Source organism: Neolamprologus multifasciatus, chromosome 4 (genome assembly GCF_963576455.1).
Source record: "Neolamprologus multifasciatus chromosome 4, fNeoMul1.2, whole genome shotgun sequence".
Lineage (NCBI taxonomy): Eukaryota > Metazoa > Chordata > Actinopteri > Cichliformes > Cichlidae > Neolamprologus > Neolamprologus multifasciatus.
Window position 1 is genome coordinate 20,126,711 of NC_140442.1, and position 24,650 is coordinate 20,151,360.

The window sequence follows — 24,650 nt, forward strand, 5'->3', positions numbered from 1 at the left end:
AAGTATTCATTTTAAAATGTAAATGCACGAAGTACCAAGAAAACACAAATAGCTCAGCGTGCCTCAGGCGGTAGGTCTTAAGTCACTTTTGATGAGAAAAAAAATTGAAGAACTGAGAAAAAGAGTGCCACTCTTGGGACTTTGGAGTGAATTTGTAGCCTGAATTCCTGAAAAAAGAAAATATCCGAAACCAACAATAGCCTCATATTGTTCTCAGAGAGTAAAAATAAAACCTCACCTTTGAGCGTTCCCTCATCAATTGCATTAGGCTTTGGAAACCGCAATGTGTGCAGGCTGCACTTCCCTTGTCAGGGTTCATTTATCACAGGGCAGGGAAAAGTCACCTTTCACATAAAATAAATAAATAAATAAACTGCATTACATCTCCAGTAAATAAAATAAGGAGAGGGGAGAAAAACTCAACTTCTCCTGCTGTTTGTGAGAGTATGTGTGCTTCCCCCCCCCCAAAAAAAAGGAGTGCCTCTCAAAAAAGGTTAACAGAAATGTTGCACTGATATACTTTCCTTCATTGCCTGTGCATATTTTGTTCTTTGGCTGAGGCTTTTCTATTATCCTCAGTCAAACTGGCCTAAAGACGTCTCCTTTTGAATAATTCAGTAGTTAGACAACAAATTTTTTATTCTACAGGCAGAAAGAAAGAGAATAAATGAATTCCCTTTAAGATTTAGAGCATTATAGCAGCAGTTTAATACTACACTTTTATAAAACACTGAACCAGGATTTTAGTGGGGTTTTTTTAAAGAAGATTAGAAAGAAGAAAGCTAGTGTATTACCATGTTGTCTAAACTGTAGCATGTAAGGCCACATAAATAAACATCTATTTGAAAATTGCAACCACTACTTAAAACCATCTATTAAAAAAAACAAAAACAAAAAGGAAAGTCTGTTTCTTAATAAGGAGGATTCAGACTCCTTGCTAGGTTCAGATGATCCCCTATCAGTTGCCGTCTACTCGCTGCAGTAAATATAAACAAAGCCCCTGGGCTAAAGTGTGGGAAGAATTCACATTTTTCCACAGTAATGATCCAGCTCTCACACGTTGTGCAAGTAAATCAGTATTACTGAGACTGTACCCCACCCACCACCCCCACCTTTCCTGCACAGTGCATTTTTAGCACTAAACCTTATATATGTTTGCAATCAACTGCTCATCAGACAGCCTTTTGCTCCCGTTTTCTGTCGTCTCTTGGGAAACATTAGCTAATGTGTTATTTCCCATGCAGATCTGAGTGCGCCGACAGCGGTGCAGCAGGAGTTGATAGTGTATCTATGTGCTAATGTAGCGCCTCCTCTGTGTCATTCCTCATCAGCTGGTTAATAAAAGGCACATTTAACAACAGCTAATCTCCTTTAAAGGCTCAATTTCAGAAGTGCCACAGCACAATCAATATTCTGAACAAATTCCAGTTAGATCACCATCTTTACTGTAGCCTGCTGTGTCCAAAGCACTTGCTGACCGGCTATAAACAACTGCCTTCCAATACACCCACAGGCTCTGTGTAGAAGTTCAATACCACAGTTTTTACCCAGCCTGTCCGCCCGATATACAGCATCTTTTTATCTTTGTAGCTGTGGCCCTCGGTGTTTTCCCCATTCTTTCCCCATCACTTGATCCACAATCATACACAGTTTTCTCATCAGCACAGCGAAATGTGTTAGGCCGCGTCTGTGCCCTCTGGCCATAGTTCCTCGGCAAATTGTTTATGTGCCATCCAAGCCTCAGTGTTTGAGTCTACAATAGCAAACTTTGCTTTTACCCTACATGTTCAGCCTTCATGTCAGTGGCATTTAAAGCTCGTCCTCTGGGCTTTTTCAGAAGCGTTTCTGCTGGGCCAAGAAAATGTTGGTATGTTTGGAAAATGGCTGTGAGTGTGTGAAGCCGCGTCTGTGCCCTCTGGCCATAGTTCCTCGGCAAATTGTTTATGTGCCATCCAAGCCTCAGTGTTTGAGTCTACAATAGCAAACTTTGCTTTTACCCTACATGTTCAGCCTTCATGTCAGTGGCATTTAAAGCTCGTCCTCTGGGCTTTTTCAGAAGCGTTTCTGCTGGGCCAAGAAAATGTTGGTATGTTTGGAAAATGGCTGTGAGTGTGTGAAGCCTAAGTCGTTTACAGAGTTGCCACTGCCTTGACTGATTTTAATACCACCTCAATGTTGAAATCATAAAATTCATACGAATCATGTGTGTTCATTTTAGTTTCAGACATAAAAACAAAACAAAACAAACAAAAAACACAAAAAACAAAGAGCCCTGCACTCTTTGGCATAATAGCATAAAAAAATAAGTAGGACATGTCACGCTCATGTACAGCCCACACCATGCTTTCTGTCTGATTGCTGTTGCCTTCTGCAACCCTCTGGGCAACTTTAACAGAGTCCCAGTCTTCACATTTTTTTCCCCGTATCTGACATGGCTGCAAAAACTGCTCTTTTAAGAGAAATACTTACATAATAAATTAATTAAAGAACACTGCTTTAATGAGCTCGATAAGTAAGGACAATAAAGCACAAAGAGACACGTAGCAAGTTGCCCCCACGTGTGCCTGGAGAAAAACTATCAGCAGGTTTCTGTGGGGATGACACGGGCACTTCATATAATTCTATGTAAATTAATATTTGAGACAGAGCCTATCCCAGCTGTCACTGGGCGACGGGTTACCAATCCATCACAGGAGAAATACCACAATTTATGCTCACATTCACACCTAGAGCCAGTTTAAAATCACCAGTTAACCTAACATTCATGTCCTTGAAATACCCAGGGAGAATCCACGCAGGCACAGAAAGAACATGCAAAACTCCCACATAGACTTATTGAAAGGTTAATATAATGGCCTATACATGTGGTTACCCTGCTAGGAGTAATTGCAGTGTAGAGTAAAATGCTTTAAAAATCATTTATTGATAGTGATTTATTTATTATTTACGCATGTTGTCATATTATATACATATACTACTTCAGCCATGTACACCGTTTTGAAAGAAAGAGCAGTGTGCAGATGCTACCTAAAGGGAAAGATGGTATTTTAACTTTAGCCTACTGATAGATAAAGCTAGAAGGACTCTGCAATGCCCCTGCTTCCTCTGAATTATATAAATGTTCTGGAGTCTATACCACACAATAAAAATAGCTGTGAAATGACTATTGTCGTAATTAGGCGCTACATACAAGAAAAAGATTAAAAGACTTTGTATTTTATTACTTAATTTCCAAAAAATATGTATTCAATATAAAGAAACAAACTGCAATGATGGAAAACACCTCAAGAAAAAGGTCAAGCCTTGTTTGTTTGCAAGAGCAAGTCTGCTTAAATCAGCAACAAATTTGTAAGTGGGAACAAAAGAGTGCGGAGGCAGACCAGGAAAGGCCAGCAGCAGGTTAGACTGCATGACTGTGAGCAGAAACAGCAGCTTGGATCCCATCTTTAGTGTGAAGACATGGATATCATGATACCATCATTAGATTGATAAATACATTCACTTTGGTTTTAGCTCATCAAAAACATTACAAAAGTCTTAAGCCACCCCCATTTCTTTACATTTTGTCTCCAGACTTTGTCCTTTTTAAAAAAAAAATGTTCTCGAGTAATAGTTCTTCTTTGAAGGTCTTTCAAGGTTTTTCTTTGCAAATTACTGCTTTTTTGCTCACTTGCCTTATATATTGTATTGCATTTTACATTTTTCAGTAAATTATTGCATTTCTCATTTTCCTAGCAAAATATAAATAAATGAGGAGTGTTTCAAGACTTTTGACACATTTCTAACAAGTCCAGATGAACTTGATCACTCTTACGTTTGAAACAGATTCAGGACGTTCTACCACACAAGGTTCTGCAGACATGGTTAACCCCTGAAAAGTTGGGGGGGGGGGGGGGGGGGGTTCCTTCCTGCCAGAAACTCCTTCAAAGAAATCCATCTCCAGCTAGTCATCAGTCCTAGAGTTTAAGCTGCTGTAATCTTGTCATTGATGATCAGGGCTGGGTTGGTAAAACTAGGTAATAAAGTGATGGGTAGTTTACTATTAACATATGCAACATGACAAATAAATGAGAAGAATTTCCTTTTCTCTGAAAAAAATATAGTGGGTTTAGGAATCGTGTTTTAGGTCATACCACCCACCTGTACATTGTAGATCAATGAGAATCATTGATACAGCTTGAAATATTAAAAAGAGAATAAATCTGTGCGGGTACAGAGGAAGAGCAGTACAGCAGAAATGCTCAAAGAGTACCAGAGCTAAAGCTGAAGATGCAAAACATGCACACAAAGATGGAGTTGAAGATTTGTCATTAAAAAAAAAGTTTAAATTGTGCTAAAACAGTAATAGACCAGCATTATACTATTGCATTTTTGGATGATTAATATAGAAGCATAAAAGGGACATTGGCAGCACTCTGAGGTCGCTTTAGTTGGAGTGATTTTAATTGCTTTGTGTACTGACATACAGTTAGACCAGTGAGTATTTCTACAATGACGTTTGTTGTAGTTTTGGTTTTTTACAGATTGGATTTTTCAATCAATGTGACTAAAGTGCAAAGTTTCAGCTTTAATTTAAGTACTGTATTAACAGGTTCAGAATTACAGCCATTTATACACAGTCCCCCATTTTCAGAGGATTTATTGGACAAACCTAGATCATTTTACATAATAGGACTGTTTAAAATACTTGACAGCCTAAAATCTAACAAAGAACGCTTGCACATAATAAAGTGCTGCGTTTCCTCCCTTGAGATGCTCTACTGGACCTTTACTGCAACCACCTTCAGCTGCTGCTTGTTTGTGAGTCTCTCTGCCTTCAGTTTTGTATTTAATGACTAAGAAGCATGCTCTATAGCCTGAGATCAGCTGACTGACTTGACCATTGAAGAATATCTCATTATTTACCTTGAGAAACTCCTGGGTTGCTTTTGCAGTATGCTTTGGCTCATTATCTAATTGCACTGTGAAGTGCTGTTCAGTCAGTTTTGCAGCATTTGGCTTAATCTGAACAGAGACTGTAGCTCTGCAGACTTCACAGTTCATCCTGATACTTCTATCAGCAGTCACATCATCAATAAACACTAGTGACTCATTTCCGCTGGCAGCCATACTTGCCCGTGCTGTACCATTACCTCTACCATGACTGACAGATGATTTTGCATGCTTTGGATCATGACTTGTTCCTTCTCCATACTTTTCCCTCCCCGTCATTTTGGTTCAAAGATGGGGTTTTTGCCTCTCGCTTTAACTGCGCGGTCTCTTTTAAATGTTTTGTGGCAAAGTCTGATCTGCCCTTCCTCTTCTTGAGTGTAACCAGTGGTATGCACCTTGTTATATCCCCTCTGTATTTACATTCAAGAAGGTGTCTTTCAGTTCTAGACTTTGACACCTTCCTTCCTTCCTTCCTGAGAGTGTTAATGACTTGTTTAGATGTTGTGAAGTTGTTTTTCTTAACAATGGAAATAATTCTGTCATCATGCACTTTAGCTGTCTTCTGTTGTCTTCACGGCCTTTTGGCGTTGCTAAGCTCATCAGTGCATTCATCCTTTTTTTAATAATTAACCAAATTGCTGATTTGGCTCCTCCTATTTTTTCCCCCATCTCCCTGATTGGATTAGTTTGGATTTCAGCCTAATGACCTCCCTCGCTTCCACTGACACATGAAGTGCCAGTGAACAGCTACCAAGTGTAAGTTCAACACTTGGAATCACTTCCAAATCTTTTATGTGTTTGATTCGAATAGAATAATGCTAGAGCAGGAGCACCACCATTCAATTGCTTTTTTTGAAGCTTTCAAAATATATAAATACATAAGTTAAGAATAAGTTAAGAATATAAGATTTAAGAATAAAGCCCAACTGATGTTGGGTTTTTGTCAGGTTAAAATAAAGGATTTAAAGATTTTGTTATCTATATACAGTATATGTTAAAAATCAAACAAATCCAAGCTATCAATTGCAGCAGTGTTTAAAGTCTGACTTTTACTCAATAATTTATTCCTTTTCCCCATTAGCACCACAGAAAGCTAAATAAATAAATCCAATCTTCCCTGCTATCCAGTCTGGCTGGCAAGGTTTCTCCGTGAGGGAGCTTAGAGCTGAACCTCTCCACCTCACCTGTCACCAGGATAAAAATCATACATTCCCTCCTGCTCTGAACTCAGACATGCTCAGCTAACCCTCCCCCCGTCCTCACGCTGCAGATTCAAATATTCATTACAGAAAAGGCTGATTGAGATTGAGTTGCTCTCTGGTTTTTGGCACATGTGAGGGAGCTGCCAGATCCAGAAGCTATTAGAGCAGAAAACCTTTGTCACTTATCCTGCGTGCAGCTCCAACCTCTTATTATGCCCGACAGCCTGGAAAAATGGAAACAACCTGCACTATTTTTTAAAAACACGACTCCCTCTAACTTCAATTAAAACCTTAATCTTCTATCCACAGTGTGCAGATAAAACACATTTAGTCATACACATGATGATTTTTGGATTACACCGCACGGTGGGAAACACAGAATTTCCACCTTTATCAATTTGCAAATGTAAAAATATATTTTAATTGGATGTTTGATTAATATGATTTTTATTCAGAGCAGCAGCACATAGGTTGCTAATTTACAGCTTGTAGATATTTACAGTTTTTTGTTCCTTGCACATTTTGAAAAAGAAGTGGAGACTTCTCAGCGGTTTATATTAATATTGAAAGAACTATGTGTGAGATATAGCCCTTTTAACACAATATATCTAAAGGTTATTGGTGGCAGTAAAGAATTTTACTATTTTGTGGAAAATCCTGTATATTCAATGAAGTCTGGGAGCTCTTTGTATCTCCCCCTATAATCTCTGAGACCTTCAGCAGAGCAAGCTCCAGCTTTGCTTGCTGTGAAGTCTCACTGCCCAAATCTTCAGCAGATAAGGTGACTGGCTCGGTCAGACATCCTGTAAAGCTCTTTGGATGCATAGGTTGTTGGTTTAGGATTGCTGTTGTCCCGCTGAGTGATAAAATTTGCTCCTTCAACTCAGTTCAACAGTTTTCTGAAGATAAGCTTAAAGAATCCTCCTGTACACAGATCTGCGTTGATCCTGAAGCTTGTGTCAGCAGTGTGCCAGTGCCATTGGCAGCCATTTAAGATCCATGCTAGATCCTATCCACGTTCGGCAGATGGGATGTGATCTGTTGGCTCTTTTGGGTCATGGCCACCCCCAGTGCTTTCCTCTTTTTGTTTTTGTTTTGTTTCTTCAGACTTTCTATAAGTGAAGTCACTGGGGTTTGAGCTTGCACTGTGGTAACCGCCTTTTTCCATCTCTTCTATATTAGTTTCCCTTACACATGACCAAATGTTTATGCATTGTACTGAAAGGCATCTGAACCCAAATCTAAATAACAACTCTTAACTTTCACTCAAACTCACTCTTTTGTGCATGAACTGACATTTTAGTAACAACCTGCTGCCTATGAACCATTTGGTAAGCATGTCTCCAGGTATGTTTGGACTTCCCAGGAAAGAGGTTCATCCCACAAGCGGCTCTTTGAATAATTTTTCTAATTCTACTCCAATTAAAGCTGATCCTTAAAACTCTAATCCAGTATATTGTTTTAAATTGAAGGTGCTTAGGCAAAGACCTTGGAAAAAAAATGTGTTTATGTCTGTGGGGAGAAAAATTACGGATTATTATAAGAAAGCTGCATGGTGGTGAATTGTTTTGCACTCGTGCCTCAGGGCCTGAAGGATCGAAGTTAAAACCTTTCTGGATTCATGTTGGAGTCTGTGGGAGTCTTCTAGTTTCCTCACAGTCCAAATTCTTGAACATTAACCTTCTAAGACCCAAACTCTTCCATGACATGCATTTTTAATTTCTCTTTGATATTTGGGCATATTGGGGCCCGATGAATGTAAAAACAAAGAATTACCAGATTTTTTTTTTACCTTATTTTTGTTTTTAAGAAAAATGAGAGCCACATGAGGATATTCATTTAAAATTTTGATAGAACAGTAGCAGTATAATAATAATAATAATAATAACAATGGATTGCATTTATATAGCGCTTTTTGGGGCCCTCAAAGCGCTTTACAATTCCACTATTCAATCACTCTCACATTCACACACTGGTGGAGGCAAGCTACAGTTGTAGCCACAGCCGCCCTGGGGCAGACTGACAGAGGCGAGGCTGCCATATTGTGCCATTGGCCCCTCTGGCCATCACCAGTAGGTGGTAGGTGAAGTGTCTTGCCCAAGGATACAACGACCGAGACTGTTGGAGCCGGGGCTCGAACCGGCAACCTTCCGGTTACAAGACGAACTGCCAACTGTCCTCGTAAGTGGATATCAGGCCCACGTAGAGCAAAATTGAGTATTTTAGTCGAAATAACCCAAAATGTGATGTCCACACATGTGGACGCCAGGTCCTAGGAGGTTAAATTAACTGGTAACCTGTATAGTGTGTACAACACCTCTTCGCTTTCACTCCACCCTGTTTTTTAAACCCTGTTCCCAGACAAGGGAACACACTGAGCTTCTCTAATAGCTCCCAGATTGGATAATAAGCAGCCAGGCTGTGTTCAGTTGCTGCAGGGAAATTAGAAGATCCGTGGTAAGGTCATATCATTCTAAAATGGTTCAGTTGAGTAGGGATAGCCAATCGTGATACAAATATCAATACACTGGAGGACATGTGACAAATGTTTCCCATCACTACATCATGACTCCGAGATTGGTCCTTATCAAATAAATTAGGGCAATTAAGATAATTAGTCTAACTGCCAAATTATTCAAAGTGAATAATTACAACAACAAAAACATGACCAACCAGCAAATAAATTCTGTATCTTAGGGCAATATTTTTTCTTCACTTGCAGTTTTTCTACAGTTATGTGTTGCGGATCATTCTGCAGTCACCGCAATGCATCAGGTTGTTCTGATACTACCTTTAATTTTGGAAAATGTATTGTGATAGTGTCATGTAATTACCTTCTCAAAATGGTTAAAAAATATACCAACTGGAGCTGGTGTGTGCAACTGCTTTTGTCAAGGGGAGAAACGGGGACTGTTGTGGAGGTCTGCACCAGCTCACAACTGGGACTGTTGCGGAAGGTAACAGTTTTAGGTTCTCATATGATGCTAGTGAGCTGGGACCCTAAAAACTGGGACTTTGCTACTTTAGGAGTGGATGACTAATTTTCCCAAGTGGCCACATGAAAAACTGGGATTTTTGCGTCAAGAGGGTGCAGAACTCCACAACAGTCCCAGTGCCCTTGAGAAAATTAATCACCCACCCCTGGACTAGCTGGACCTCCTATTAAAAACAAAATCAATTACACTTGAATTTCCCAAATTCACTTTCTGAAACGTACATTTCTAAAGCTCAGTTTACTAAGAAACATACTGTGTGCCTCCACAGCGTCTCCGCTTATTTTCCAAGATGGAAGTGTAGTACTTTTATCCTCTTTCATGCTTTCACTGCCTACTATTCTGCATAAGCATATTTCCTGTTTTTGCACAAACACAAAAATACATGGAAGCAAAGGGATACAACAAGAATAGAAAGTGAACTTCCTGACCCAGTTTGCAGCTCACGTAAGTGACAATACTTGATCAGTATCCTCTCCACCCAAAAAAAGCCATTGAAATCAACCAGCCTACCATAATAATTTCATCTAGCATAGGGCTCAGTATGGTGTAAGAGCATATTGCTTGTGTGAAATCCATTGCTTCTTTTTTTCCTCTATTTTGACTTTACAAGCACAGATATATTCTGTGGCCACACTCCAATGGAAGCAATTATTTTACTGCTACTAATTTGCAGAAAGTTGTAATCAAAAGTGTTGTACTTATTGTTCCCTAGGTCACAATTATTTAGCTGACATGTACACACAAAATTCAACAGTCCAGTCAACTTAACCACTTAAAACTAATAAATAACAGTTTTCTTCATAGTTCACAGCAAAAACATTGCATGAGTATTATTTCCGCCTAAATCTGTCTATTGTAATACCAAAAAACAAGGGGGGGGGGGGGGGGGGAAATAGCATGCAATAAATCAGCCACAATACACCCTGATGACAATTCTTTAAATAAAAGATGCTCAGCACCAGAAAGCTGTAAATAACAATCAAGCATGTTAGCGGTTGAATCTAGCCACAAACTGTCACAAACAGCAATCAGTGTCTGCATTGTCATATCCGCCTCACAATCCAAGCCAAAAAATAAAAATCTGCTTTTTTTTCCCTCTTCACCAGGCGAAAGTGTGAACGATGAGCAGCCATCTTTTATCCACACCTCTTCTTTGTCAGGCACGGATCCAGGCAGTCACCTGCACAATCATTTCCCATTTATTCTCAATTGCTGGTGAAGTTCCAGCAGTAGAAAACTTGGGTTTATTTCATTCATAGTACCAATAGACACACACACGCACGCACACACACGGTGGAGGGACAGTGCTTCGATTTCAAGCACATTATCAAAGTTTTCAAATAAACAAACTCACATTTTCAGCTTTGCTAGACGTGCAGATGCCACACCCTTGCTTTGCTATGATCGATGTCAGAAAAGGCTCATTTTCATCCATCACGTAGTGAAGATCGCTGATCCATGAAATAAAAAAGTTCCATCAGTGTCTGTGAAAGGATGGCAGTAAACAAGGTGCCGAACAACACTCCCCGCACACCTGCTGCCCTGCTGTAACTCAGCACTTTATGAGGCTAAAGCAGCTTGTAAGCAGCTGATTGTTATTCATTATTATCTTATTTCCTTTTGTATGACTTTATTATTCTTTTAGGAGAAATTTCTGCAAAACTGTTTAATATTCACTCATTAATTAATATTCATTAAATTCAAATTCACAAGGTGCAGGAAAAGCAGTTAAAAAAAAAAAAAACAACTCAGGTAATGGAGCTTGCATGTAAGAATGAAGAGCACATTAGCATCCGAACCATTTAGTCTTGCTCTGGACTGGGTAAAAACCTGAAACCGTGCTAGGCCCATTTCTCTCTTTATGGCTAAACTGCATCAAGACCCCCGTGGCAAAAGGACACACTGTGAAGGTGGTCTTCAAAGAGCTTATTAGAAAGCTACGGTACGCCTCTGGAGCCTTTAAGATATCTAGGATCAAACGCCTCCGCCTTTTATGCACCCCACTCTGGAAGAAATGGTCTCCCTCTGACCACCCCCTTCCCCCCCTTACTTTTTCCACATCATTAGTTTCCCCTATTTTCAAAGGGAAGTAATGAAGGAAGTGCATGCACTTTAAATCTGGTTGGAGCTTTGCATCCCAGTGCATTTCTCCATCTCTGGCAGAGCTACAAAAAAAAACAAACCAAAACAAAAAAAAGAGCCAAGAGAATGATAGAAATGTAGAGGCAGGGGAGAGAAACAGAAGGTAGCAACCCAGTAATTACATTTTTTTTTTCCACACCTTTTGCTCTTCAGGCAGTTATTGTCATTCACAAGATGAGCAGTAAACAGAGCTGCGGTTCCTGTCAGCACAGCCTGGCCATTTTCATAAATACAAAAGTATTGTGGGCGTTACGGTGCTTCTACTCTTTTTACGAAATGATCACAAAGAAATTGAAAAGAGCTACAATGTGGGGTCCGATGCATCCAGCCTTTGCTCTTGCAGCTCTCCAGAGCATCCCGTGCAAAGGCTCGATGGGTGCGATAGCTACAGTAATCGCCTTCGAGGTGCCGCTCCACTGGGTAACTCATCCCAACTTAATTTATTATGCTAACTCCTGGTCCACTAATCCTCACTCCCAAGCAGGCACGTGTGCATAAACACACAAATGCACATGGAGAATGAGCCTTTACATGGTTGGGCTCTACCTGGTTAGCAGCATTTAATGAGCTGGAGGCCTCATGGCTTCCCTTGACTGCAGCCTGTGAGCGATTAATTAATCAGACAGCTCTCCCGTCTTACACTCCCTCCTTTCTAGCTTCCTCACCTTGAACCACTTCTCTGTATACCCTTTCATAAACGGGTGTTATCCCTAAAATTATCACCCATGATCACACCTGATACAACATTCCCATCTACACTACAGAATTACACAGATTTTTTTTTCCTGGTCTGAGAATTATTAGTTTTAATAACCAAGACGTTTCTAGTACTAATTCAGTCAGCAACATCTTTACAGCTTGCACACACAAAAACCACACAACGGTGTGCCCTTTACTCACTGACCCAGAGCCAAACTGCATTCTTCAGCAGAGATTAAATTCATGCCGTTGTCTACTTTACATAGGAATGAATTGGCATCAGTGTGGTGTGTTGCTAACACAAACTGGTAACAACTGGCGTCCTTGGATGGGTGGCAATGGATAGGGAGCATTGCTTCTTCTAATGCCAGCTGGTCTCTGTCACAGAGGATGACACACAGTGTCAACATTGTGCCAAGCGGTGATAAAAAGGTGAGAGACACAAAGTCCAAAAAGCTAACAATGACTCTCCCAAATGGCTTGTGCTGTAGTGGTTTGTATGCAGAGGCACATAGCACAAACACAGAGGACGTGCCCTGAAAGATAACCGGTTTCTCTGAGGGATGGCTGCGCATAGTTCGGATTTCTTTCTGGAGTGGAATTCATTTGAGGGATCTCTGTGACAGTAAAGCCTTTGTTGGTATTTTAAAATTACCTTGTGAAAACAGTAGCTGTCACCCTGAAACACGCAGCTTCCAGCCCTCCAATGATCAAACCATCTTTGAAATCACCAGTAAATATGATTACAGCCTCAGTTATTTTCTACTTCACTTTTAAATGCTGTGTTTATTCTTGCTTGGTTGAGCTTGCGGGATCTGGCCAACTTGTAGATTACTTCCTCTGCACGACACACCGTGTGGCCCTGCAGTATTTGCCCACGCGGGGTAAAATAACCAGCATAAAGATGGACAAAACCATGAGTCAATTTTCAGCTGCGACTACAACTAAAATCAAGTCCCTCTGGGTCAGAAGAGGGTCATGACTTGAAAGCAGACGAGGAAAAAAAAAAGATGGCGGTGTAGATGAGAGGAGCCTCTCCAGGCAACGGTACCCCCTGACGCACTCCTGATGAGCAAAGTGAGCAGGTCTGTCAGTTCACTGGCAGTAATCAAGGAAGCCCCATGAAGCTCTCAGCATGTTTCCAGCCTGTTCATTACAAGTGCAGGGCACAGCCACTGAAGTCACAGGCTGCCGAGCGGCACTGGTGTATAACCGCAGGCTTACCTTCAGCTCGCATGGTGAAGGGGGAATCTCCGGGTCGCTTGGCCGAGAACTGGCCCCCAAGAGAAGTCATTAGAAAGCACAGGCTGAAGAAGCCAATCCCCACCACAAAGATCCTGCAGGAGAGGGAGACAGACAAAAGGGCAATTTGTGACATAAGACCAAAAGCCAAGGATAGAGCTCAGGAGACAGAAAGAAGCAGAAGACAAAGGACAGGTGGAGTAATGTCACAGAGGAAGTGCAGCAGAGTTCAGTTCAAACTTAGGACACTGAATACTTCATGACATTTTGGACCTATTTTTCAAAATTCATTCTGTCTCAGTCAAGCCAAAACCTTTTTTTTTTTTTTTTTTTTTTGGGGGGGGGGGGGGGGGGGCACTGTGTACTCTTGTGTCATTTCAAATGAACCATGACATGTATGGGTTTGCTGCATCACACTGCTCAGCGAGCAGAAATCCAAAACAAAAGCATTCTGTTACAGGCAAATGGCTGCATGTGGGAGAGAAGCACGACATTTCTAAAGCTTAAAAAACAAACGGAGCGATTGACTTAAGACAGGCTCCTCTGAACGCGCCAGGAGCCGTGCTGAGAACTGCAGGTCGGATCGTCCTGCACTTCTATCATACACACCTTTTGTTTTTTTAAGGCAAGGCTGAAAGCTGACTGCAGCCGCTCAACTACAGCCTCAGTGTGTGTGATAGTGCCGCATGTGAGATAATTGCGCGGGGTCAAGGTTGCTAATTACGCGGGGCTGTTTAGTTCACGAGCTTGCGTTCAGCCCGTGTTGTCAAACTCTGAAGTTTTAATGAGTTTCTGTCTGCTTGCTTTGCTTCTCCAAGCTGCTTGTGTGGAGAAGCTTTAGCTGAATAAGCAAATCTTAATTGTGGCACAGCGGCCGCTTCTTTACTCCAATTAATCGACAAGCTCTGAACTTTTAAAACTTGCTCTACTGTGGGGGAAAAAGCAAGAAACACTAATCGGTCACAGTCTGGGAAACACTAAACGATCAATTTGCAGTGGTTTTGCTATATTTCTCTTGAATCCCATTTATTTTTTACGACGTTGCGGCAAGAATAATAAAATAAAGTCATATTAAAACTCAAAAAGGAGAGGAAATGCACTCTCGCGTTACCGTTTCTAAAGTCAGCAGGCTAGTGCTTTAAGCCGTGGAAAAGCCAAACTAATGTGTTCTTACCTGAACGGTTTGAAAGTGAGAAGACATCTCCTCAGCATAATGGAAAGCTCGCTGCTGGCTGCGATCATTTTCCACACTCAAAGAAAGCGTCGGCTCTGTTTAACATCGTGCGAGTGTGCGTGCCGAGCGGCGTCAAAGGCATAACTTTCAGCCGGGGTCCTGGACAACGACGGGAAGTGCGTCCAAGACAACGCAACTTCCCAGTCTTCCCGGTTCGCTGGGAACAAGTTCAGCGGAAATCCTGACGGTGAGTCGTGCAGACAGCGGGGTTGATGGTCCTTCTGAGGAGCGAACCGGGACCGATGTAAGCCGTGACTGTGTCTTTTAAGAAGTTGTGATCGTAGCTCCGGTGCTGGTTAATTGTCCTGAAAATCCACGCGGCATTAAGCGCAATAACCCAGGACTGCTGAGTTCATTGAATTACTCTGAGTGGATGGAGCACTGACTCTGTTCCTATTACACGATTGGCTCTTTAGCTGGGGATGCGTTACTGATAGCGCCATCTAATGATCCAGCCTGATATACAAAAGTTGACACCGTTCTTGGAAATGAATGGGCGGATAAAGGTAAACACATAATTTCTAAAAATGTGAATATTATAGTAATATATTTTTTTCAAATCACCCCCCCCCCCCCCCCCAAAAAAAAAAAAAAAAAAATCTGCAATACTTGCAATACTTAAAGTGAACCTGACTGATGCTTAAATTGCCCAACAAAAAGGAGAAAACACGTCACAGTCCTGTAATGTTTTTCTCAGTTGTGGATAAATCCGGATGGAGCGCCTCTACATGCACTTTGAAATCGATTGCCCTCAGAAGGGTCCTTAAAGTGAAGGAAAACTAGAAAACATGATGAAACGCTCTGGTGTACAGAAAATGTAATGCGGCTCTCTGAGTTGTTGGCGTAATTAGGGTGAGCTGGAGGTTTTGTATAGGCGCTCTTCTGTTAGGAGAAAAAAATACTCTAATACACTGAAGTGTATATTTAGGTGCTCTTTCAAAGCATAATGCCATGACGAGTGGCCTTTCGGGAAAGACAAGACGCGGTGTGCTGTAAGGGAATAAAACACGGTGGAAGTGTCCTTTCAGAAAAGAACACGAGCTGCTGTGTTCTATAAAATACCTTTACGATGGCCATTATGGAGAAGAATAATGTGTCCGTCGTGCAGGCTGGCAACTTGGAAAGACCTTTGGAGTTGTTGTTGGTTTAGAGCAGATAGAGAAGTGCTCGCTGGTTTTTAAATGTGCTCTATAAATAAAGATTGTTGTTGTTGTTCTTTACTCATAGACTGAATCCAAAGCTGCAGCAGCAGAGCAGAGGGAAAACTTCAGCCTGAGAATGCTGAGAACGTCCATGAAAGCTGGAAAATCTGCAACACAAATCATTTCAACTCGGAGTCAGTGTTCAGAAATACTCATAATACCCCAGCAGCAGGTTTCCGTTTGTGGGGACGTTTCAGCACCCAGGACAGCTCCACTTGCGAGGCAAACAGCAGATCAGCAGCGACACCCAGAGGGCGGAATATAGAATACAACAACAGGAGCGTCATCGTCCTCTTTTGAGCCTCGTTTTGACTTATACGCCACAGATCATTTTAAAATAAGATGCTGCAGACTAACAGGTTGACTTCATTCTAAATTAACTCAAAACAAACATCACCGGGCAGTCCATAGTGAGTAACTCTGAGTTTACATCAGGTAGTGGCTGGATTGGTACCCTTTCAAATGAATAACAATAAGATTTTTTTAAAGATGGAAATAACCAAGTAAACAAGTAAAAGCAAGGAAAACAGATATCAGCAGATAAGGTTCTTCTTCTGATGCTTTATGATCTGGCACCATGAGGAATTCTAGTGAGCTTCTGGAAACAAACAAATAAAATCTGGCACCATTCTTTAGACACTTGAGCCATTTACTTTATTATTACTATACCATTTGGTTTATTACTTTATTTTATTATTATTTCTTTATCATTTATTTATTTATTGGGGGGGCTGGGTGGGCCTCCATCCTAATAAACGGCAGACAACAGCTACCTCTGTTGCCATAGAAACTGCTTTTGCTTTGCTTTGTCTTGGCTATATCTGTTGCTGCTACGCTGGCTCTTGGCCCGCAGACGAGTTCGGCTGGCTCTGCTGACATTACGAGCCCAAGCTGAGATTTAAAATTCATGACCGGTGAGATCACATTCACTTACTGTAAAATGACAGCATGACAGGCCTTCTTCTGACTGGCTGCAGAACGCAAAATCCCAGCAAGGGTTACCCATGACAGACAGCATATTATGTGTCTGTGTGCTTATAAGAGCTAAAATGATGTTTGTTTTATGCATATGTCATTCATATCTTTTTATTTGGAAGCAATATGTAGATGCAGCTGCACAAATGAGCAAAGCAAGCACGGATTTTGTGCATTAGTTGTGATTCAGGTATAAATAATCCTGCCTTTGCAGTGTCATGTTGGAGTTGAACGGCAAACACGGCGAGGCTAACAGAAGAAATCATTTCTTTATTTAAGAGGTGTTGGTTTCTAAGAGAAACAGCAGCATTGTGTCTGAGTTTGAACCGCATGGTGCAGCAGGCAACTGAAAACACCAGCTGAGAAAATGAGCGCAAGGAGAAAAAGGAACAAAAGCATCAGAGAAGAATATTAGAAGAACAACAGACAGGGAGGCCGTGCTTAAAACCTCGGTCTGTTTTGCATTTCTGACACATAACAGAGGACTTGAATGTGCAAGAAGACATTTGGATAGGCCTGCAGAGCTCTGGGAGTCTGTTTTGTGGAGGGATTTAAGCAAATTACGTGATATGTACATGATAAACACTGTCCTCACAACTGAGCACGAGCAGCCCTGTCCTGTCATCGTGCTGTTTTGGCACTTTTGGAGTAGTTTAACCTTGCCTGACTTCCAGGGATTTTACAGAAAAGGAGTCACTCCGTTTGAAAGTTATGTTTGAACAATGATTGTGAAAGAAACAAAATTGGTTCCATAGACATAGCTATGTGGTGACATAGGCCTGCAAATTTTGACAGTACTGTTTTTGTCTTGTAACATGGTAGGAGAGAACAGTCCTGATCGCATTTATATTGTTAAAATAAAAGGTAAGCTAAATAATAAAACATCCACCATTCACATCAGCATAATGAAAATGAAATAAAGATGAAAATGTGAAAAGGTGAGACTTTTCAAAGCAATAATACAAAAAAGTACAGCCTTCTTATGATGTAGGATACAGACATGTTGCTTGTTTCTCTGCTAAATTACTAATAAATTAAACAGTACTTAAAATTACATATGCACAACTTACATTTATTTACAGATTAGTCATGCATTACTTAAGATTACTTTCACCTTAATTAAACTGACTTGCAGTTGAATTATTTCTTTGTTTCCAGGTAAAAGTCTGACTTGTTACTTACTTATTCCAGTGTACCTACCTGTAAGTATAATTACATTCTATTTTCAAACAAAATACATTGAAATTCCATTTAATTACAGGGTTCCACACCGTATTACAGAATTTCTCAAATGCTAATCCTTTTTTAGAAGACGCCCTCTGAGTATTAATCATTGGATTTCCCAGCTTAATTCAGGTTCAATTCAGGTGTTCTTTCATGAAAAATCCTCAAGGGGACATCGCAATCCCAGAATCTGGACTCTTTTATGCTTATGCTTTCGGATGGGAACGACATGGTGAAAATCAGACTGAGGGAAACTACTGGTTAATAAAATACTGTAGTTTATACAAAGCAAACAGTTTTTGGAAATATTAACTTTGGGGCACATTTGGAGAAAGATTTATTGAACTGTATTTTCCTAATCGCAAAAAAGTTTCTACTTAGATGTAAAGATTTCACTCATAAATCAGTGCTAAACTATCTTTGGCTCTACTTTTTTTTAACCACAGAGACCCTCTTAAATATCTCACATCTTCTTTTTTCATTTCCTCTCTTTTATTTGCTTTCTTCTACTTCTGGGATTTTTATCAGCTACAATAAATATCTTCTTTTGATTTTCTTCTTGTCATAAGCCATCATCTTCTCACTGACCCCTCCGTCTCCGCACTCTCCACATACAGCCTCTCTCGATCTATCTAACCATATTTTAATCTCACCATCTTTTCTCTCTGTCTGTTTACTTGTCCCTTGAGAATCTACTTCCACTGCTGTTTCTCCCACTGTTTGGTTTGGACTTGTTCTGCTTTGCTGAAAATTCACAGAAGCAAATGCCCAAGGGCACACACACACACACACACACACACACACACACACACAGCAAAACAATATCTAACCATTTTCCATATCTCAGACTTAAAAGTGTTATACCAAACACAGAGTTAGTATTCGATAGGGAAATATGCACCTGGGGAAACTGCAGAATGTTTTAGGATATTGGCAGAAAATCAGATGTATTAAGCTTTATATTTGTGATCATGAAATTCAGTCATAGTGAATATATTACATCTTTTTTTTCCTGGTGTCTAGCAGGAGAAGATGTGTGGGAGAAAATCAGGGGACTGAGTGCACAGTTCTTCAGCCCACGTAACTTTCTTTGCTTGCTGAGTTTCATTCAAGGCAGCACACATACCTGAAGCACTAAAACATCTCCATATATCCAGCGCCCTTGTGGAAATATAAAAAATTATTACCGTGATTCATGGGTTTCGACACATACTTAACGAAGGTGTGTGGGCTTAGTGTTGTGCCACCAGGTTAAACCCAGGGCTTTCAGGGTCACAGAGGTAGTATACTTCATAAAAGAGTGTGTCACCATGGTAACTCGTGCTGCAGACCTAACCTGCTTTGGTGCGGGTTAAGTGTGAGATAAGAGACCACTACATATAAACCCTGCTGGAAAATTGCTTCATTCCTAGAAGACCCCATGAACCTCAGTGCATGGATAAGAGGGCCTTTAGTTTTTTGAGGCCACTTTAACACTTTGACTCTCCCTGACAAGGATCAATGAGAGGCAGACATTTTCTGCAGTGGGAGCTTTATATCTTGCTTTGTTTTACCTGCTTTCAGCGAGCAATTTTAAAGCAATTTCATTGTCCTATAGGTCTCCATATAATCACCATTGTTGGCTACTTTCTGACTTGCTGAACTTATAAATATTTCCATTTGTAAAGGTGTTGGAAGCAAGTTATGAATAAATCCAAATGGTAATCATATATAGTATTATCTATGGATCTTATGCTTAGATGTTGTACCTGTGCTAACATGATTAGTGCCTCAGTACTGTCTCTCAGTTTTGATATCATTTCTCAATATCAGCCAACTCTTCTGTCTGTCCGTGGTACATGCCATGCAGGGGCCTGTCCTGTCATGATGGTTCCTTTTGGCATGTTTAGGAGCTTTGTGTCAGAGACTTCTATTCGCCTACAGGGTGTAGGTGAATAGAAGTTAATTGCCTGGATCTTCAGGGGACTACTCAAGACTTGTATTACTCTCTGCAGTTTGCAAGTGAAAGCATAAGTTCTAAGTTAAAAACAATCAGACCTGATTCTTGCATCAAACACTCCACTCTAGGATATATTTGCTACATTCTAATATCTACTCCACTTGCAGATTATTCTTCTTATGGTAGAATGATTTATTCCAATCATCTTTATTAAGGCTCAGCATGTTGAACTGTTGTTGGAAAAGAGACCCTGAATGTTACAGGGTGTCATTAGTGAAGGAGGTAAATTTGAACCTTTGATTCTAAGAAGGTCTATCTACAAGCTTTAAAAATGTAGGTATATACTCCCTTTTTAAAGTGACTGGGGTTTTTTTTTTCACCTAAATCATGGCAAGACCTAAAAAAATCTAAATGTCATGAAATGTCACGCGTTATTTCTTTTCGTATGTCAGCTTTATCTGCACTTTTTGAAAGAAGGTTTAAATGTTTTCTCTTACAGATATATATCCAAATAAAGTTATAGGTTGAAATTGTTTTTTAAGGTCTATGCAAGTATATTTTAAAAGCAGTTACACTGCACATATATCACATTGCTAATCTGAATGAAAGTGAACAGCACAGAGTCTTACGTGCTTGTGAAAACGACATCATTCAACATGTTTCACTGCCAGTGATTCTGAGTTCATGTCAGAGCCTCGGTCTTTTGACACTTTCTTCAAACATTATTTCATTTAAATTCTTTATTACTTCTTTCCAAACTATCATCCTCATTTCTAGCACACAGTGATTTATTTCCATTAGTGGAGGTTTGGTCAGATTACTACTCACCAATAGATCCCCTGCTCTACAGAGACATAAATATCATAACTCCCATAAAAAAAACTGTAAGTGATGCATAGCGCTTGATGCACTGATACTGGTGTTGAGCACAAGCAAAGCACCAGTCTTAATGGTCATTTATACAGTTCCATCAAGAGTCAAATCCATTAAGATCTGAATGACTGTGTATGTCATAGCAAATAAAATACGCATGCAACAAACATAGTGGAGGAAATAATTATTTGATCCCCTGCTGAATTTGTAAGTTCACTCGCTTGCAAAGAAATGAACAGTCTCTCATTTTTATGGGAGTTTCATTTTAATGCAGAGAGAAAGAATATCAACAAAAAAATCTGGAGCAAAAGAAATTAGATAAACGTTTTGAATTGATTTGCATGTTTTTGAGCAAAATAAGTAATTGATCTCCTACAACACAGCCAGAATTCTGGCTCCCAGCACTGACTGTGCACCGATACAGCTCACAGATTCCAATCAATATCACTCAATTGATTACTCAATTTAGATACTTCTGGTCACAACTTGTTTTGTGTTATCTTTACAAGCTAGTGGTTACTGCTTTGCATCAAGAAGCCCTGGTTTCAGATCCAGTTTGCATAATCTTCCTGTGTCTGCATGGATTCACTCCAGGTACTCCAGACATGTCCTCCAAACACATTAGGTTAATTAGTGATTGTAAACTGACCATAGATGTGAATGCTTAATTATCTCTCTTAATATGCAGTGGGTCTGGTAGACCCTAGGTGTTTTCTAGGATGAAAAGTTTTTAAAATTACTGGTTCCTTGGAGCCTGCTGTCCAGGCAACTAAAGCCATGTTAACAAGTCCCATGATGCGGGACTAATAAAATTCGACTTGGAAGACCACTCCAGTTTCTTCTTATCAGGATTAGCAGGAAAAACACCTGGACAACATCCAGGTAGGTAGTACTGGGCAAGTCCCCTCACCCACATTGGCTCCAGCTGACCACCACATACCTATTGGGTAAAAGCCAAAGGATTAGAGATTAGGACATTTTTTTTATGAGAGAGCTGAGGCAGACTTCCTGTATAGGGGTTTTGCAGGCCCTGCAGATTGACAGTGTGATAAATGATAAAGCAGTTCCCAGACAGGCAGAAGGCAAAATACTAGGGAATGTGTGGGATCAGACAGGTGTTGGTGCTTGAAATGGAGCAATGCTGTGTGTGAAAATAGGAAGCAGGATGACAAAACACAGGCATGCTATAGACACACAAATACAAACAAATACACCCCCTCCCGTCCAGTGTGTCAGTGGGACTGAACACCTTACTATATCTTAAAGTGAGCAGTGCCATATTCCCACATTACACGATGGGAGTCAAGCGCCAATTTCCCCTCGTGAGTCACCGGGCGGTTAGCCAGAATCTGTGCTTTATACATAAAGATGCTGAGCCAATAGGTCATCTGCATTCATGCAGTAAAGTGATATTTACAGATCACTATCACCTGAAGCAAATTGTCAACTCCAGAGAGGGATTAACTTATAAATGCAGTTATGTTGGGGAGTTGGCCCTCAGGATACACAGCATGTCTCAAACTGTAACATGAGGAAAATCCCAAGTCAAACTTTGAAACAATCGTTTCACACTGGGCAGGTCTGAACTTTCTGAACAGTGGGGTTTTTTTTGCCATCACTTGAGTTTGGTGTCAAAAACATTGAGACGAAAATACTGGGTGCATGGTGCTTTACTGTATGAAGGCATGATTCGGCAAAAAACAATTTTAAAGCCAAAATTCCTTCTCTCTGCTCAAACATGTTCACTGCATCTGCAACAAAAGCTGCTTCTTTGGCATTTGCTATTAACTCCATTGCATAATGCATGTTACAGACTGTTCTCCTCTTTTGGTTTATGGATGTTTGGTAAGGCCTTTGCTATAATTTTTGGTTAGATTTTCTAAGTACATCAGTAAACTCATCCAGGTGAGGATACGTTTTGCCTTGGTGTGAGTGCGAGCTGAAACATGCCAGTGCTCATTAAGTAGCTGTGAATCAGTGAGTAAAGGTATTACAATGTCAGACAGGCTGCTACCTGTTTGGTATTAAATAAAAACACCTGATAAATGATATTTAACTTAACCCTTTTTATGATAACATGAAACAAAGTGGGAAAAAATGAAAAATTAGTCCTTTGGATACTCTGCACCAACTTCTACAGCCTGTCTTTGTTAGGCTCTAGTAAGCAGGTTAGCTTGCTAACTAGCTTCCAGTGTTCTTCCTTACCATTAAAATAAAACCTTTCTATATTATAACTCCAGAGTCTCTGCTGTCAGTTCACTTTTACATTGTCTGGCTCTGTGCAGCTGCAAGACGTTCTGCTGCAACACCCCCAAAAGCCCCAGCTGTCTTCATCTCCAAGCTGTCTAAGATGCTTACCTTTGTATGTCTGACGCCCTCCACACTTCTCCTTGTGAATTTTATATTTCACATCTATACTGACTCTCACAACTACCCTTTGCTGCAGAAATGTCACTCTTAGACTGCTTTAGCATTGGTCACCATGTTTAAGACCCCAAAGATCACACACTGGAAGGATATAGCCCCTTCCGACCTGCACTATATTGACCTCGCTGTCTTTGATCATCATGCCATCTTTTTCTCTGTTACTGTTCTCCCGCCCAGTGTCAGGTGTCATCGCATACAGGAACATAAAGTCTCTCGCAAGTCACTGGGCTTGGCTTGACCTCTGACCCTCCAGAGCACAATGTGGAAGGCGTAGTGGCACGCTACGGTTCTAGTTGTCTCTGTGCCTTGACTCTGTGGTCCCTTTAAAGTCACAACAAATCCAAAATCTCAAACTCCTATCTTCATCCTGCTCTCACTTCCCAACGAAGGCCTTTGGTTTGGGTTAAATGCACCTTTATCCACAGAAACTATACAAAAAAAAACTAGTTTATAGGTGTTGTTAATGAATATGCTCAAGGCTGAAACTTCCCCTCATGTTTGCTTTCCTGTCTCAAAGTGTTCTGTTTACTGAACTTTTAAAACATTCACTTTCACTTCATAAAAAAAATGTATGCTTGTCCTTAATTTAAATAGATGGAATGTATTAATATAGCACTTTGCTCATCTCATGATAGCTGACACTAGAATCTCGTGGCCAAGATTCCAGCTCAAGTTATGAAAGCTCAAAAGGATTTAGACAAAGACAAACCCTGATCTCAAAATAAAACAAAGACACTTGCCACATATTGAGGAAAAAAGACATGATGAGTCTTTGTCAGCGCTGTGGTGAAAATCGCCTGAAATGCATTTGTTTCCTGGCACATTACTTCACTCTTCTTCCAGAGAATAACGGTTTACATTTAAATGAGTCATAGCGATACAGACATTACAAAATCCTTCAAACTTAAATCAAACCACATGATTGTAACAAAAAGTGTCTCCTGCTATGAGGAAAAAAAGTAAGGTGTGTTGACTGTACTGTCTTTTGCTCTGTCCAGTTCACCAGTTGCTATATGTGGTGTAAATAGTTACGCCACATATAGTCTTCTCTGTCATTTCCAGTTCTAAAGCATAGAAGTTATTAACAATCATTCAAGATCAGGTCTCTGGATAGATCCGACCTTGTGAAAATATGAGTTTCTTTTGTCTGATGCTTGGTGACATACATGTACATCCTAAATGTAATTATTTGTAATCACCAAGATTATTAACTAAAACTAAAACCAGAGGTGAAACAGCATTTAGTTAAGTCAATTAAAATAAAGTAGAAAAATAAAATAGTCAATAGTAAAATAGTAAAAAAATAACTAAAAACTAAAAAAAAGTAGGAAATATTTCCTTCAAGTATCACAACTTCCTCAATGAAGCATTAATAGGCACGATGTTGTGAGACCGGATGTTTACAAGTCTGCGATTCGACTGCTTTTAAAAGGTTCACTGTTTTTATTGTAATACCTGTGTTTATTTTCTTTTGCCTCTGACATATCCTCCAAACATTAATAATTAAAGTTATAAAGCGAGTAAGCACGTGAGTTTAAGAAAATACCATCAGCCAATGATATG

General features: G+C 40.2%; 1 protein-coding gene across 1 annotated transcript in view; it reads right to left on the minus strand.

Annotated features, from left to right (window-relative positions):
* The window catches only part of mgat5b (alpha-1,6-mannosylglycoprotein 6-beta-N-acetylglucosaminyltransferase B), a 72,744-nt gene extending 57,863 nt beyond the window's left edge, over positions 1–14,881 (minus strand). Inside the window, exons 1-2 of the mRNA XM_085156986.1 lie at positions 14,388–14,881; positions 13,196–13,308 (exon numbers count right to left, since the gene is read on the minus strand). Of these exons, the coding sequence (XP_085013112.1) occupies positions 13,196–13,308; positions 14,388–14,455 (181 nt within the window). The 5' untranslated portion in view covers positions 14,456–14,881. The remainder of the gene's footprint in view (positions 1–13,195; positions 13,309–14,387) is intronic.
* Between the last annotated feature and the right edge of the window lie 9,769 nt (positions 14,882–24,650).